The sequence below is a fragment of the Dasypus novemcinctus genome, chromosome 2, assembly GCF_030445035.2.
Source record: "Dasypus novemcinctus isolate mDasNov1 chromosome 2, mDasNov1.1.hap2, whole genome shotgun sequence".
NCBI lineage: Eukaryota > Metazoa > Chordata > Mammalia > Cingulata > Dasypodidae > Dasypus > Dasypus novemcinctus.
The window spans coordinates 81327499-81344230 of NC_080674.1; the positions used below are offsets into that span (position 1 = coordinate 81327499).

Sequence of the window (16732 nt, forward strand, 5' to 3'; positions counted from 1 at the left end):
AGCTAATGGGATAAGAAAACTATACCCCTGAAAAGCCATGTGAACTATCAGAAATTATAAGCTAAGTTAATGGCTTAAAGAGCAGGCCTCTATATTCCTTAAGTATGGATGGACATAAAAAGAACAACGCTCTGTATAGCTCAGTCCCAGCACTTAATAACTTATCTTCAACCATGAAAAAAGTCTTCCCCATGAAAATATTCACCTCAAGGAATAAATTGCATTTAATCAGGAATTAATAAACATTCAGGCAATTTGAGATTTTATTGAGAAAAATAGCTATTTGACATTATATCCAGTTTATCATTTATCAGAATAAATCCTTTACAACAGCAATCATCATCACCATTCCTGGGTACTTAAACATAGTCCCCAAGTAAAATATATTCACACTAGGTAAGGCTGGAATATTGAAAGTATGGCCAACATTGCTTATTTTAAGATTGCTTACTTTATAGTGAAACCATAGTATTTTTACAATGGGACAGAAGTAAAAATGTTTACCATTCAAAGATAAGCTTGGTGGAACAAAAGCAATATGTATAGGCATATACTTTTTTAAAACTTCTTCACTGTCAGTCTTTCAGGAAGCTAAAGTGAAATTACAAACACATCACCTTTCTGCTTCAGGATGAAGAGAAAAATTGAAAGACATTATTTCCTATTTTACAGAAGAAAAAATTAAGTAAAAAAAAACCATAAAGTTCACATATGCATTTAATTTAAAAGCTTGAGCATACCCTCCTCTCCAAGAGATAAAGACATCAGGATTGCAGGAGAAATAGCCAATGGTCCAAAGAACAGATGGCCAGCACAACCTTCTCTATAGTGTATGCCTCCCTAGGACTGAGGCAAACTCTGGCAAGTCATTTTGCTTGATTTCCAAGGATCTGGGATATGTAAACTGAATGATTAAAAGGCATTTATTTCTCTGCATTTACAGGAAAAAACTGAAAAATCAGAACAAAGATCTAACTGCTTTTCACATGGCTAGATGTTCACCATTACACCTCCACTCAAAATCCAAAGGCAAGCTTTCCATCAAATACACGTCCAAAATGTAGAGTTCCAAATACACAACTGTACACAGTGCAAAAAACAAGCAAAAAATATCCTTATGCCGGATTAATGACTTAGTGCTTTAAAATGAAATTAAACATATTTAGTAAGCTCTCAAATTTGGAGATCTAGTAAAGTTTACATTTTTCAGGATATAGATACCACTAAGGATTTAATGAAAATGATCAATGCTTTTCCCAGAAAACACACACAAGCACACAATTCTTGTTTAGACCATGTCTTCAGTAATAGAGTAACACTTGAAAATACTAAATTTTCTTTGCTTTGTTACTTAAGCAACAGTATACTTACCATAAGAACATATATCATAACCAGCTTGTTGTTACTTGAGAGCAATAAATATCTATTGCCTTTTTGGTACTCTTAAAGCATAGCCAGAAAAGGTTTGGGAAATTGGTCCAGAACTCCAAGTTGGCTTCATATCTGTCTCATGGATGTCTGAGAACTGATTAGTCCCTGGAAACCACTAGTTCAGACTCCTATTCAGCTGTTTCAGGCTGACTGGGGTTCTAAGGAAAGAGGCTAGACCGCCAGGGTCCTGAGATGTGCCTAAGTAACCAATCTACCTAAGCCTGCAGTCAACCCCCTCCCAGCTCCATGGTCCAAGGTGAGCCCTGACAGGTCTCTTTTCATTATATACCACTCACTAGATTGGCAATGGAACAACCAGAAACCTTTGTAATGAGTGCAAACAAACAAAATCACTCTAAGGTAGCATTTCCCTAAGTACATTTCTTAGAAAACAAATCCCACAAATGCCTACTTTAAAAAAAAAAATCCACATAAAATAAATTAGGGAAACGGTATATAAAATAAAGGCCCTTCCAGGAGATTTAAACCACTAGCATTTCAAAGGTGCTGTAAAGCCTACAGTAAATTAACTTTGTCTAACCCAGCATTTCCCAAACTAATGTGGCCACATAACAATTTATTTTACCAAAACACACTTTCAGGAACTGTTTTTTTAAAGAAACTAAAAAATGCTTTTAAAAAGCCTACAGTATAATTCCAAATTAATAATAGTGAAGATACAAAAAGACCTTTTTTTTCCTGTTTACTTCCTTTAAAGAAACTGGTTTCTTTTGCTCTATTCTTGTTTCACAACATTCCCCTCCCTAATCACAAATATATTAATCGAATCCTTTCAAATTTCCTGTATCATTGTTCAAGAATGTTAATTCTCATATTAATCTCTGGCATATTTATTGGTTGTTAGATTTTCCTCATCCTCCTTGCTATGCCCAAGCAAAAAAAATGCTTATTTGCACAAGCATATATATACTTTCTTATGAGTATGATGCTCTTACTCATGATTTCTATTATAAAACTAACCACACTAAGGAAAAGTCAATTACTAACTCCTTATGAGCTTAAAACAAAAAGCACCCAGACATACCTAACCTTCTTCATGAAAGCTTGGTCCTTGTGAACATCCTGTCATCTAGAGACAGAACAAATACAAGGCAAAGAAGCACTATCATAAGGAGACAGAAGAACTTTCTTTAAAGTATTTCATCATCAAGAGTAAGCCCAGGGAGCAGATATGGCTCAAGCAGTTAAGCACCTGCTTCCCACACTGGCAGTCCTGGGTTCAGTTCCCGGTGCCTCCTAAAAACAAAAACAACAAGCAGACAAATGAAAACCCAACTCAGGGGAGTCGATGTGGCTCAGTGGCTGAGCGCTGGCTTCCCACATATGAGGTTCCGGGTCCAATCCCAGGCCCCGGTACCTAAAGTAAAAAAAAAAAAAAATTAAGCCCAGTCACCATAATCAAAGGCATTTAAACTTAATTTATGCCAAAAATAAATGCAAAATTGGCACCAAGAAGAAATTGTGGGTGCAAACTAGGGATCCATCGAGTTGATTATGGCAGCACTAACTCTGACATAATTTAACTTTGTACTCTAAGTAGTTTGGTCATAGGGAAAATTTACCATTTTCTTCCACTCAAAAAAAATTTTTTTTAAATAAAAAATAAAGTAAACCCAGGTACAAAAGGGAAAAAAGGTGTAATTAGAAACATACAATCATAAAAATTTTGATATCCAGAAGGGAAAAAGAGTTCTTAGCTTTGGGTTGTTCTGTTGTTCTTTCTACTAAGGCAAAAGAGATCTTGAGATAAGCATTTGTTATCCACTCGAGTTGTTATTTTCTTTAAACACAAAATGAAATATTATATTTAATTTATATTATGGATTTAAAATGTTCTTTTGGAACATTATATTTTAAATCATAATTTATGTAGATAATTATAAACTTTCTACTAATTTACTTTGAAAAAAATTTATTTTGAAGTAATTATAGATGTACAAGTGGAAAAATTGTACAGAGTGATTCCATGTACCCATCATGTAGGTTCCTGACTTTACAAGCATTTATATTGTTTTTAAAGGGATTGAAATTTTTTTACAGCTTATAAAAAAACTGTTAAAAAATCTAATAGGCCTAGGAAATGCCTATTTTTAGAAAAGGCTCTAAGAAAACATATGGCAAAATTCAAATACCATTTTTATCACATGAAGCTACCTCAACAAACCAGTTTTCTGCTATATGATCACTGTTACCAATTTACACCTCTTCCGTTGTTTAGTTTTTACCACATTGCAAAGTTATGAAAATCAACACTTAGTTCTGTTTGAAATAAGCTTCCTTATTCCTTCATGTTAATGCATCTAGCAATGATAAATGAGAAGAAATTACAAATGGAAATCAAAAGGCTTGCTTTTGGATTTAATGTAGTCTCCAATCCTCTAGTACCCAAAAAATAAACACATCTAAATTGAAATTTCATTTGTTTGTTAATGCCTACCTTTTGTGCGGGATAAACAGTTTTGAAGGAATGACCATCCTTGATGATCTTTACAGATTTTTTAACATTATCCCGGTGGTCAGTCTTATGAATGATTGGTAAAGTTTGCTGATGGAAGATCTTCATCTTATGGGAATTACGTGATTAATTTTTCTAAGCCTATAGGCTTATATACATGCACAAACATATTCCCTTTTATTTTATTAACCTCCATCATTACCTCCAAAAGAAAGTAGCTTATAGTATTTTGTTTCAGACTGTGGATCAGTTATACCAACAAACTCAAACTTTATCTAAAATATACCCTAACAGGCTAATCACAGGCCCTCTAACCAGTCTGAAAATGTGTTCTTTTCCAATAACTTCCCATATGTGTGGCTGGTCCCTAAAGAGTCTAGGGCTCAGCTACAGCTTCCTAACATCTCATTTGTTTGTACTAACAGAATTCAACTAAGTAACCCAATATATTAATCCTCACCTATCTAAATTAAATTTTGCACTTCAGAAAAGGTAGTCTAGAAGCATCATGGACCAAATACTGTAAGGCAATTTAAAGCAGGCATGAACAAAAAGCAAATAAATCATACTTATATTCGCCTCCTCTACTAAAAAGGGAAAATATTTGTTATTCTAAACTTTAGACCTTTTTTGATTAAAGTTTCCAACACATGAAATATTACAGTATACTTCTTGGTTGAAATCCATGTATTTTTAAAATGTGCTCTCCAACAGGCTTATAAAAATTCACACGCAATTTTCTTACTCATGGTTATTATCTATTGACTTTGCTCATGGAAAAGTTTGAAGTTAGACTGTTCAATTTTAGAATCTGTTAGTTTTGGTATATCTCTCCGTAATTTTCTTAATTCTTCAAAAACAAATTTTAACTATTCTGTTTTACATGTGTTTTACAATTGTAAGCCACTTCAAATGCTTTTTGGAAGGCAGAATATAAATCATAATTAAAAATGACTAACTCTGACCAAAAACATAACCAGATGTCTGATTAATGTGCTAACCATCTTGCTCTAATATACATCAACCCTAGAGGAAAATAAAGTCCCAGAGTCATGATTTTCAACATAAAGTATTCTTACAAATTTCAGATTGCTAGACTCTAATAACCTGCCTTTGAAGATTAACCTAACACACACATACATACTCCATCCCATTGTAGAATTCATGTGAAACTGATTATGTACGTACTTACCCCAAATGCCTCCAAACAGATGAACAAGATTTGAAGACTATCTCATTTCTCATTTGGTTAAAACATAAAATTTAAAACAAAAAAATTTTTTACAGTGACCTAAAGACTCCTTTAGAAATAGCTACCAAAATACAGAACACCTTGGGAGTATGAAGGTCAAACACCCACTCAGCTCAATTAGCTGAGTCTTTTGACTATAAAGATTGTTTTCATAACGTGTTTCTGCAACACTTGATAAGATCCACTGAGCACCATAGTAATCTTCTAAGATCCTAATCAAAAACATGGTCCTATATTTTTAAAAACTCCAGACATGGTTTTAGGACAACAGAAGTACCACAGCCACTAAAATAATCAAGTTTCTGTTGTAAGTAAAATTACCAATATGGCAAATTCTTTAACATTTCAGCAATCAATAAACAGAAAATATTCTTAAAAACTTACTGCTATATTCTGATTATTCCTTTGGATCCTCCAACTCTAGTTAAAATGTAAGGAAAATAACTGGTTGTCAAAAAATAAAGCTTTGACTGCATGGTATGCTTCTTGAGAAAGAACAGTGGTCAGAGTCTAGCACAGTGGTGAACCAGGACCCAACGCCCAGTAAATACTTCTGTTACTCTGGTCATGGGCTTCTCCTGAGTAGTGTCTAACAGTTGGGCAAGTTTCAATAAGACTTTATAGCCTACCATAGTAATAATGACCAATACACTCGTTTCCTGAAATCAATGCAAGAAAGAGATGACTAGATTTCAAGATGTACTGCAAATACATAGGTCTAAAAAGCTGGCACATTTGTCCAACAAACTAAAAAAGCCCTTGCTAATCTACATTGAACACATCAGCAAACATTAAAGTTATATTGAAGTACATACAGTCAAGTGAATGTCTTTAATATTTATATGTTACTAAACCCCAAAAAGATGAGACATATGAGTGCGCAATTAAATAGCACATTCCTCATTGCTTTTTGAAGTTAATATAGGCATTTCTATTGAAGTAATTTAAATTTTTCCTAGTTCCCAAAATAGGTATTAGAGTTCTAAATAGAAGAAAAAAGCATCAAAAAGCCATATATTAGATATTTAGATTGCTCAAAGAAAACTAAATTAATAAATTAAATAAATTAAGAGTGCACATTCAGAACAGAATGGTAGCTTTTGATCAGCAATATGGGAATCAATGGCAAAAACCTGCCAAGATTAAGGCAGGGTTCATTTAGTGTAGACACTAAATGATATTATTTGAAGAGCATTGCCAGGCTAGAATACAAGCTTCCTAGAAATAGTAATAATAATAATAATAATAATAATAATAATAAATAGCATAGAAAGCTCCTTTTGTTTTAAAGTCTTCCTTATACCTATTAATGGTGTTTTCCTGTTGCCTTAATACACTTAGTATAAGAGCTTACTGAGGCAATCACATGACTTGAAGGCAAAAACTTAGGCACAAAGCATGATAACTGTCAGGGTGATAGCCGTTGTAAGGAATGACTTTCTTCTTCTGCTGGAGTCAATTTGAGTGTTGGCAATTTACGAGGAGGAAGTTGAGGGCTTTGGCGAAGATTGTCATCCATCTGTAGAAAGTACCAAAAATACACCTGAGTAATGGGCTGTGACACCACTCATGTGAACTATGGCCTCCCCATCCAAACTGTAACCTAGAAGAGGACAGATCAAATGTTTCTGAACTGCTAAAGAAACCTTGTTCTTGCAAATAATCTCTGAAGAATTCTAAAGGACATAACTCAAATATCAGCTGAATATCTCAAACAAGCAATATGGTTCAGCCTTGATACCTTCACAAAACTAAAAGCAATCCCACAAATTGAACACCCCTTCTGAATTCTACCATGGTGTGGTCTTCTCGTTATAAGTGTAAAAATAATATTTCTGTTACACTAAGCTTCATACTTCCCAAACCGTGTCTACACACAATTCCTCATTTGATCCTCCCAATGAATTTGTGAGAAAGGGCAGAAAAAAATCATTCCCTATTTTACAGAAATATGAGGTTAAAGAATGGCTAAATGATTTGCCCTAGGTCACAAAGCTAATATCAGAGCTGAGATTTCAACTCAAGTCTTCTTATTCCAACACCATTGTTCTTTCAACTATACCCCATTGCCCCAATGAAAATGACCTGTACACCACTGAAAAAGACCAACTCTTTTAAGCTATGGATTTTTAAACCAAAGGAAACTAGGAAAAGAGGCAAAAAGGAGGATAAATTAATTCAGAGATCTTCCCAAACACTAGACCAACTCTAAGCCTTCCCTGAAGAAACAAATTCATATGGAGCACATTAAAAAAAATGCCCAAGAGTCTCAGACTTACCTGAAGGAGAAGCACATTAGTATCCCTGGAAACACTAGGAAAGGGATTACTTAGAACTGAGTCAGATCTTAGAAAACTATCCGTAATTGGAGTATACCACAAACAGTGCAAGATTCAGGGCCTGGTGTTGACTTCACTCTCAGCTCAATTTCATAACAGACTTGAAAGCAGTTGTCATCCAAACAGAAAACCAACAGAAAATGGTATCTTAGTACCCATTTAATAGGTAGGCTTTTTTAGAGTTCTAGAATGTTCAGAGCACTCAAAACTCTCCCTTAACTTTTCAAGATGCTCTTTTTAAAGCATAGAGAAAATGTTTCAACAGGGGTACACAGAATTTGTAGGAAAGGAAAGAATTTTTAAAAATAACTTTTAACTTATCCAACAGAAAAAAGTATTCTCAGGGAACTATTTGAATCAATTGTGTCCAGATATTTTTTTTCTTGCAAGAATCAAGTTCCTCAAACAAAAACTTTTTATTAAGTTCTAGATTCTCCTATCCAAAATTTGAACAATGGTGGCCAATAGATTTGCTGCTCTAATGTCTTATAGCAAATAGCACACCACACTCCCCACTGAAGAGCAGGTATGAATGAATGCTGGGGGTGGGGCAATGCTTGATGAAAAAAGGGTCAAGAAATTTGCACATATTGATGATCCCTCAAATGCAAAAGTACAAAGTAGTGACAGGGTCTCTTGGTTTTCCCTTCTGTACTATACTTCATGGTTCCCTTTTCATGACTATTATGAATTTGTAACACATAGAAAATGGAAACTATACTGGATAGCCTTTATCTAAAACAGTCTGAATGATCTTGCCTTCATATACATTTCTCCCACCAGATTTACTGGGTTGCGCTAAGGATGAAGACTAGGTTTTAATTCAACCTACCAAAACTTCAATAATGGACCCTTATAATTTTACTGTTAAGTTTTACTCACTTCTCAAATTATAACAATACAGAAAATACTACAAAAAGTTATAGAACCTCTCCAGAGAAGGACAGTTCTAAACCTGACTACAAGCACTACTAGTAATGGCTCTATAATCTCATCTATGAGTTAGACAGCTGACAGCTTTGGGGCAATCTCTGGTGTCAGATTTCTAGGGTTCACAATCTCTTTCATGTTCTTGTTAGCTGAACGACCTTGGGAAGGTGACATAAGCAACTGTTGGAGCTTCAGTATCCTCACCTGTAAAATAGGGATGATAATAATACCTGTACATTTAGAGTTGTGTGGTATGGATTAAATGTTAGAACTCATACAAAGCTCACATAACCACATATTTATAACACATAATAGCCAGTGTTATAAAGCCACACTGCCCCCATTAGTTTATGAAACAATTAAGTATTATTCACTTGGACAGGAAAAAGGCAAGTTTATTAAACATTTGAAAAAAAGTGATAAACTGATAATGCATCTTGTATTTTTCCTATTAGAATCACCCTTGAGATTTCCATTGCTGGCTCCAACCCTACCCAGTTCCTTAATCTCTCTCATCCAATAAACATCTCCAAAGGTGCAAAATATGCACACAGGTGAAAAAATTGCGGGCTACATTTAGAAAAAAGGAGGGGAAAAAAAAAAAAAACCAGTCCCTGTGGAAAGAAGAAAAAGATACCACGATGGTGTCAACAAAAAAAAGGATAAGCACAGATACTTATAATCTCAAGAAAAGTTAACTTGCAGAGATGAGACAGACAAGCAAGTAAGAAGTATTTGTTTAAAGTCAGTCTTTTGGGTCTCCTACCTTGAAAAGAACTCATTGTGAGGAAAAGGTAAACCCAATACCATCATCTAATCTTTCCCCAAAGCAATCAGGGCTTCAAAACATCATGTTATACCAAGAATTGCCGCAAAAAGGAACCATCCATTTCCGATGATTTCGACTCTAATTTTGAGAAAATGATTTCTAAAGCAGCCACAAGCAAGATATCCAAAGGGGAGAGTGAAAACTTCCATCTGGACTTAGATTCAGCTGTGGCTCCTCGGGCAAAATCTGGACAGGCCAGGAAACCTATAAAATACCTTTAAGAATCAGATGAAGATGATCTGTTTTAAAATGTGAGATGGTTATTTTTAAAACCAGCCCAAGCAAGACTGGTTTTAAAGTTATCTGAAGCTCTTAATTTCTGCCCTTCTGAATTTAGTTTGGGAGGTATTTTTAATCCAGAACTATGAAAGTGAAGAGAGTAGAGCCAAGTGTCACCTTAATTTTTTATAATTCTGTCTAAATAGTGACCAGTTCATTGGCATTGTTTCTTCTCTGCTTTTGTCTATGTTTTAAGTCTGTTTTCTTTTGTCTTTAAAATCTGATTTTAAGTTCTTCTGGACTCGAGAGAGTTGTGTGGTCACTTCAGCATAAAGTAATCTGGTTACTAACCATTCATTAAGCTAAAGCTCTGGAGCACTTTGATTTTAAAGTATCTACTGTGCCTCCTTTCTTAGTTTCAATGAATATGAGACAGAGCATGAAGCACGATTAATAAATACTGTTTTGTCTTAAATTTACATCAGATATACTTTATAGTTCTAATGCAAATATTCCCCGCACAACCTCTTATGTGCTGACTTTTCATTCTAGGCAATGAAAAAGTGTTCATATTCTTCATATCCTTTTGAATATCATCAGAAGCTGAAGAAAAACATCCTAGCTCTGTCTGTATAACCCCAACACAGTCAATAGGATGAAGCAAATTAGACCAGTTATGTGACTATCTCAACTCTTGACTTGTGCTCTCTGGCTGCCTCTGAGTCTGAATCTCCCAAGGAACAAACTCCTAGGGCCTTGCATCGCTGAGGAGTGGCGGAATAACATGCCCTCAAGGAGTTGACATATTCTATTAATGCCATGCTCAACAGGGAGCTGTTTAAATCCATGTTGGGAAACCTCCATCATTTCAGCTTACAAACTTTTTAAGACCTTTCTGGATTATTATGTATGTGTGGCTTGAGTGGTGTTGTCAATGTTTTGTAAATATTTACTATGTTTTTCTATTTAGCTTAACAATTAAAATCTAACAATTTTGTACTTTAATAAAATGTTCTAAACATTGAAAAAAAACCCCACCATGTTATAGACAACTTTAGTAAATGCATATTAAATAGCTTTCTGAAAAACTATTTTAAAAAAAACAACACCAAAAAACGGAGAAGGTAAAGTTAATATATGACCCAAATTACAAGAGTAACTGCAGAAAGGAAAATGCTAAACTGCAATAAAGTAATGATTGAAATAAACTTGACCTTTTCAATCAAGTTGGATTCCTTATTTACAAGCTGTGTGAGTTTCTGCAGATTTGCATCTACCGTGTCTTGTCCAGCCGGAGAGATGCCTAAGAAATCAGGACAGAAATCAGAGAAAGAGAGGAAATTTTGAAAGCCTTTAAAACTGTTTAGATTGAAAGAATTTTGAGTCTCTCCACCCTCCCAAGTGTCCCACCCTTTAAAAAAAAGGCAAAGAGAAAAACCATTCTGTGTTCAAAGGCGGAATTAGGAAGTTAAGAGGGATAGTAATGCTCTGAAACCACGCCCTAAACAAAGGAACTAAAATTTGTCCTGTATGTAGCCAAAGTGTTATGTAGCTAGCCAAAGTCATTAGTTAAAGAGTACACCAATCCTCATTTTCTCTTCAAATTTTCAATGTATCTTTGTCCCACCCAATTCAAATGGGTCATGGATCACAACTGTTTGAATAGCTATTTAGCAGTGACTTCCAGTTACCCACCAAGCCTCCAAAGTATCTGAAGGGACTGAAAGAAATACAGTCTCCTGGAATCCATCCCTAGGCAATTCTAAGTCAGTAAGTCTGGAGTAGGACTCAAGATTCAGTATCTGCTGTGTGGTCAGCTTTGGAAATCACTGCTCCAGAGTAACAAGATAGAAAGCTATTTAATTTCATGACTGTCAAACTACCAACCCCTCCCTATATACAAAATATATAACCCACCATCAAAAATAAACTATCCACCTAAGATAGCTACTCTGAAAACTTCTGTTCTGAAATGGAAAATTTCTGCTAACTCTCTCAACATAAATCTGGCATCCCAATCACTTAAGCACAAGGCCCTACATTCCCCGAGGAAGTGTAGCCTAAGTGACAGATGCCCTCTATTTACTATACCTCCAGTCTGCTGCAATCAGTTTTCAAGTAGTGGAATCATGTGTGCCTCACCAAAATCAAGCTGCTGATTTCTGTTCACACAGGAAAATGCTAGAAGCAGCAGGTAAGAATCATTTAAAATAACTGCCTGTTTGCATTGGGATAAATGTATCTTTCAGCACGGTTTTAACTTTTTTTTCTTTTTCTTTTTTCAGATACGTGGCCAGGGATTCAACCTGGAACCTCGTATGTGGGAAATTGGCACTCAACCACTGAGTCACACTGGCTCCCCTGAGTTGGTTTTTTCATTTGTTTGCTTGTTTCTTTGTTGTTGTTTTTTTAAGAGGCATCAGAAACCAAACCCGGAACCTTCCCATGTGGGAAGCAGGTGCTCAACCACTTGAACCACAGCCATTCCTAAGGTTTAATTTTTCAGAAGAAAATGACCCACTTCAAAGGGACAATATTTAAAGAAGAGGCAAGAAATGAATAAAATCCAGAGGAACAGATACATGGCAAATATCCATTTCTCTATTTAAATAAGAACAAATATGAGAATAAAAATTGATGTGGAAAACATAACATTTTGAAGTGCTATAACTCAGCATTAAAACACAATACATCAATTTTCATTGAAATAAGTAATGAATTTTGATTATGACTTCTTAGGAGAATATCTACTCAATATGCAAACATTAACAGAAAAAGGCTTACCTGCAAGATTAAGCCTAAAGTAACTGTCTAAGATGTCATCACAAAAGCGACACAGGTTGGACAGCTGTTTCAAATGTTCTTGTAACTGGACTTTAGGAAAGCGTACTTTGTAAAGAGGTGCAAGAAAACCAAATACATATGCATCCAATGTAGAAGGCCTAAAAATAAATTACAGAATTTTTAAAAAGCATGTAACAATAAGAAAAGCATATTAAAGCATTTGTTAGATCACCACAGATGGAAAAAATTTCCTATAATAAAAACCCACTAAACCTTTTTTTTCTTTAAGTGAAAAACTCACTTTTCTAGGGGCCTTGCTATGAATAATCACTCATTGAATGTATGTGCACAAAATACCAAAATGATTTTTATGGGAGTGTACTTACGTATCTCCAAAGAAAAACTGAGATGTTCCCAATCTGTGTGACAGAAGATTTAGGCACTCCTTGGCATCTCTGTATATCTAATAAGATGAAATTATATCTCAAAGGTAGGAAAGGTGCTCTAAAACTACCTTTTAGGCAGGCATCTCTGCTCTGTCTTGTCCCTTCACTGGAGAGCCCTTACTCTTAAAAGTAATCCAGAGGATACCTGTGCTTCCACTTCCCGGAGGTGGTAGAGAGGGGGCTCTCCTCTGGTTAGGAGAATCCTGTTCAATGCTCCTTTAGACATTCTTCCAGGCAGAATCAAACTCAAGGGAAAAGGAATTCGTGAAGCAAACCATGGCTTTGTTACAGAAAAGTAATTATCACTCTCAACCCAGAATGTGTGAAGCTGTGAAAAAAAAAAGGGGGGCACGACATGAAATGGATATTCTTTTAAAAGTCACTCTATCCAGTGTGATACATTTTCATAAATATCTTTGTATAAAGTGACTTCATACAATTTTTCCATTTAGAATGACTCAAGGATAAAACAAGATGATTTCAAACATGTGTGGTTTGTTGACTACTATATTCTAGGCAAACAGTTCAAGGTCTGGCACATAGCAGGTTCCAATAAATATTTATTGATTGAATTATGGTTTGCCCAATTCCATACATGGAGCAACAAGTTTCATCTCCCACAAAGAAGTTTTCTTTCCAAAATGACATTATCTTTCACTTTGTTGTTTCATAAACTAGTTCAATGTCTAAGAGTCCAGTGTCACAATATTAAAAACCATAATTAGTGCATCAAGGAAATTTCCTCTTTCCTTAAGCCTTTTTCATTATTTTTTCTTCAAATAGACTAAGTGCATTTCCAACTAGGTCACTAAAATACTGTAATATTCATGAATGCTCACCACTGCAGGAAGAAGCTTCTCTTCAAGGAGAGCAATGTATGCCAGTGTATCTGCCCCTTGTTTTGCCGAGAGTTCATAATCAGCATTATATTTCTGTGAAAAAAACATAAAACCAAAGAACTTCACAAGTCAAAGAGCATCCCAAAGACAATGAAGTTAAAAAAATTAGAATTCTTATTCTTCCTCACAAATGGCAAACATTAAAAAAGGGGAAAAAGACACCACAAATTCAGTGAAAACTGCTTATTACTGTACATAAGAGTCTTAGCATCATGCACAGTAGGCTTAATAAATGTTAATTCTAATTTTTATTATTTCAATACATATAGTATCAACTTAACAATGGAAGTATTATTTTTGATAATAACTGTAACAGGAAATAAGTTCTAACTGGTTGCATCCCCATGAAAAGAAAACTTTCCAATTTAGAAAAGCTCTAAATTCTATTGATAAAGGATTATTTCTTCTTTAAAAAAAGCATTGGAAAAAACAATGAAAACTTTTACATTTATATAAATCCTTACATGTATAAACCTTCTGTGTACATTACTTCATGAAATATTTCTTTAACTGGCACTAACAACTATTTGTTAAAAAGTAACAAATAGTTGCTAGTTGGTGGGAACTCGGGTGTCCCACTCAGCACAAAATGGTATAAAGTGACAATCCCATCAATAAGTGTGGTAGTGAACATGAATAAATTGATTCTGCTTTATAGCTAAACTCCAAAAAAATTCAAGCAAGAGGCATGAAAATATTAAATGGCTATACTTCACCACCTTCACAGTAAAACACACGCTTTAGAGCAGTGATTTCCAAGTCTATTTCCGTACAACCCAACATATTTCCAATTTCTAGAGCTGGCAAAAAAAAAAAAAAAATCCTAAAACAACAACAGAAAGCACCTTAAAATGTGTTTTTTAAAAACATGCAGGGTTCTACCTCTTCAAAAGGAGCCACCCACCTGTTTTCTTAAAAAGTTTAGTATTTTTGCCGGCTGAGAAACAATATTGTCTTCAGTTGTCAAGACTGGTACATCTCCTATAATCAAAACACAGTTTGCGTACAACTAAACATTTCAATTTCCTCTGAAGGGGTTCCAATACCCTAAAAACTATACCAACTGCACATCTAAAGGGGAAAATATGAGTAAGTCTATCCTAGTTTTTTGAACTTTCACAAAGATCAGTTCTAGAGAACATTCTCATTTCTCATAATTTCCACACTTGTTTGGCTTATACTTTGAGTATTACTCAGAATGATCAAAACAAAAGCAAGACACAGCCAAGGTCATGGTGAGAAGAAACTAAAACCCCAAGGTACTACTCTGTGGCTATATGCCTCATGGTTTTGAATAGAAAAAAAATTTAAGAGGGCAAAAAGAGGTGTTTAAAGGTTTACACTGTACCTCTTGAACCTCTCCAGGTGTTATCTATGAGATTGACTTTCAATGGTGCACCAGAAAACTTGGCATAAGCCTGAAAAAGAGTTTGCAATAAAACATTTTAGACCGAGAAGGAGTACATAATGCCAATCTGGAGAGCTGCTTTACTTCACAGCACCATCCCCGGAAAGCAGAAGTCCCCTGCCGCCTGGACCCCATCCCTCCCCCAGACTTCAGACCCGGGGCGCGTGGGACAGCGATACTGCTTTTGGGGACCTGATTCTTCAAAAAGTCCTGGAAGGCGGAGCGAGCGCGCCCCCTGCTTCAGACTTTAAGTCCACTGCCGGGACAGCTTTGCTAGGCCGAGAAAACACAGAGCCAAGCAAAGCCGCAAGACGCTGCCGCTGGACTGCGGCGGGAGTCACAGGTCAAGGTGTTGGTGATGAGTCCAAAGCAGCGCAGCGATTAGCTCCCAGGCCAGCATTAGCCTCGCAGCGCCGCAGGAAAACACCGGAAGCTGCCCAGGCCGGGCCCAGCGGGCCTCGCGCCCCTGGCTCCACCCCTTCCCTCCTCCCCCATTGCTCCGGTCCGCGAGGCGGCCTCACCATCACCACCAGAGACTCGCTGTGCACCGATGGGAGCCCCCAACCTCCTCCCCAGCAACTGAGTTCCAAGGGGGCCGCCATCTTGCCGGAGCCGACCTTTCCTAACCCGGAACTACATTTTTGCCCAATTTCCGGCACGTGGGAATACGGGGGCGGGGCAAGAAGAGAGAAGGGTACGTTTGGGCTCTGGAGAGATGCACTGGGGGCTACTGGAGAGGTTAGAAATGCCCTTAGAGGCAGCTTGGCTTAGGGGTTAAGAGTCCTGGGCATAAAATAGGACAGATTTGTCTGCCGTCCGCCAAATATTTATTGAATGCTGATTGTGTGCCAAACACTTTGAACATTACTGTGGTGATCCTAAATGAAACCCTCTGTGAAATCGGGACAGTTTCTTGACAAGATTGTTGTGAGTTATAAACTGATGACATGAGAGGAAAGAGGTAGGCACACAGTAATTATTGAGCCCCTTCCCTATATGATTTGGCCTCTGCCTGCCTTTCCACTCCTAACTGCAGTTATGTAACCCTCAGGTTCGCTTATTTCGACTCCTTAAAAATTCTTGAAATTTGTCGGAACCATTCTGCCTCCCTTCACTCTGGAAAATTTTTTTTTTCTTCTATCCAATTGCACCCTCAAAAATGAGTTTAATTGTCACCTACCCTGGGAAGATTTTACAAAGTTGGGAGCTTCATCTGGTTTCCTGTAGCCGTTTATACATTCTTGAATTTTATTTTTTACTCCTAGCCTTTTCCATTCCACTGTGCTGGGAGCTCTTTGAAGACAACAGGGCCGGCTTCAAGGCCTTGCAAACTGCACTCACCCATGACCCTGTGCTTAGAAGGACCTGTACTTGGTTTAATGCCCTGCTGTCACTGTCTTGAAATTCTTAATAATTTTTTTTTAACAAGGGGCCCTGCATTTTTATCTCAGACTGAATTCTGCAAATTATGTACTTATTTGTGCCTGTGGACTTAATGGGCATGGACTAAATAGTTCTTGGGCATTAACAATTAATTTGTCAGAAAAAACAGCAAAGAGGAAAGATAGGCCTTGAGAATGCTGTGATTCAGTCATGTTTACTGGGTTCCAAGTTAGTACTGGGTACTAGAGTCTTTTTTTCTAGAAAGTACAGAACTCTTCTGGTAGACTCACTCAGTCAAGTCATTGAGCTTTTTCCTATCTTCTGCTTCATTGAGAT

At 36.3% G+C, this 16732-nt stretch overlaps 1 protein-coding gene across 3 annotated transcripts; it reads right to left on the reverse strand.

Annotated features, from left to right (window-relative positions):
- Positions 1 to 235: 235 nt before the first annotated feature.
- On the reverse strand, positions 236 to 15650 carry MTX3 (metaxin 3). 3 transcript variants are annotated; one of them, XR_009180313.2, is made up of 10 exons: positions 15535 to 15650; positions 14954 to 15023; positions 14510 to 14586; positions 13546 to 13638; positions 12852 to 13034; positions 12647 to 12723; positions 12261 to 12418; positions 10691 to 10779; positions 6514 to 6678; positions 236 to 2809 (listed from the first exon to the last, which is right to left on the reverse strand). XR_009180313.2 is itself a non-coding variant. In XM_004455890.5 (9 exons), exons 1-9 carry the CDS (start codon positions 15613 to 15615, stop codon positions 6568 to 6570), a joined length of 939 nt encoding a protein of 312 aa, XP_004455947.2. In that variant the 5' UTR covers positions 15616 to 15642; the 3' UTR covers positions 6458 to 6567. The 3 variants fall into 3 exon arrangements, 1 of the variants encoding a protein (XP_004455947.2); XR_009180317.1 differs by lacking the exon at positions 10691 to 10779 and having other exon boundaries at positions 15535 to 15636; XM_004455890.5 differs by lacking the exon at positions 236 to 2809 and having other exon boundaries at positions 6458 to 6678; positions 15535 to 15642.
- Positions 15651 to 16732: the final 1082 nt, after the last annotated feature.

What these genes read in the sequence shown, in the direction of transcription:
- MTX3 (XM_004455890.5), bottom strand. Translation starts at nt 15,615, where the DNA reads ATGGCGGCCCCCTTGGAACTCAGTTGCTGGGGAGGAGGTTGGGGGCTC. An exon ending in CACCTGGAGAGGTTCAAGAG is followed by an intron (nt 14,587 to 14,953) that starts GTACAGTGTAAA and finishes TTTTGATTATAG; the next exon opens with GAGATGTACCAGTCTTGACA. An exon ending in CTTTAGGCTTAATCTTGCAG is followed by an intron (nt 10,780 to 12,260) that starts GTAAGCCTTTTT and finishes CTGATTTCTTAG; the next exon opens with GCATCTCTCCGGCTGGACAA.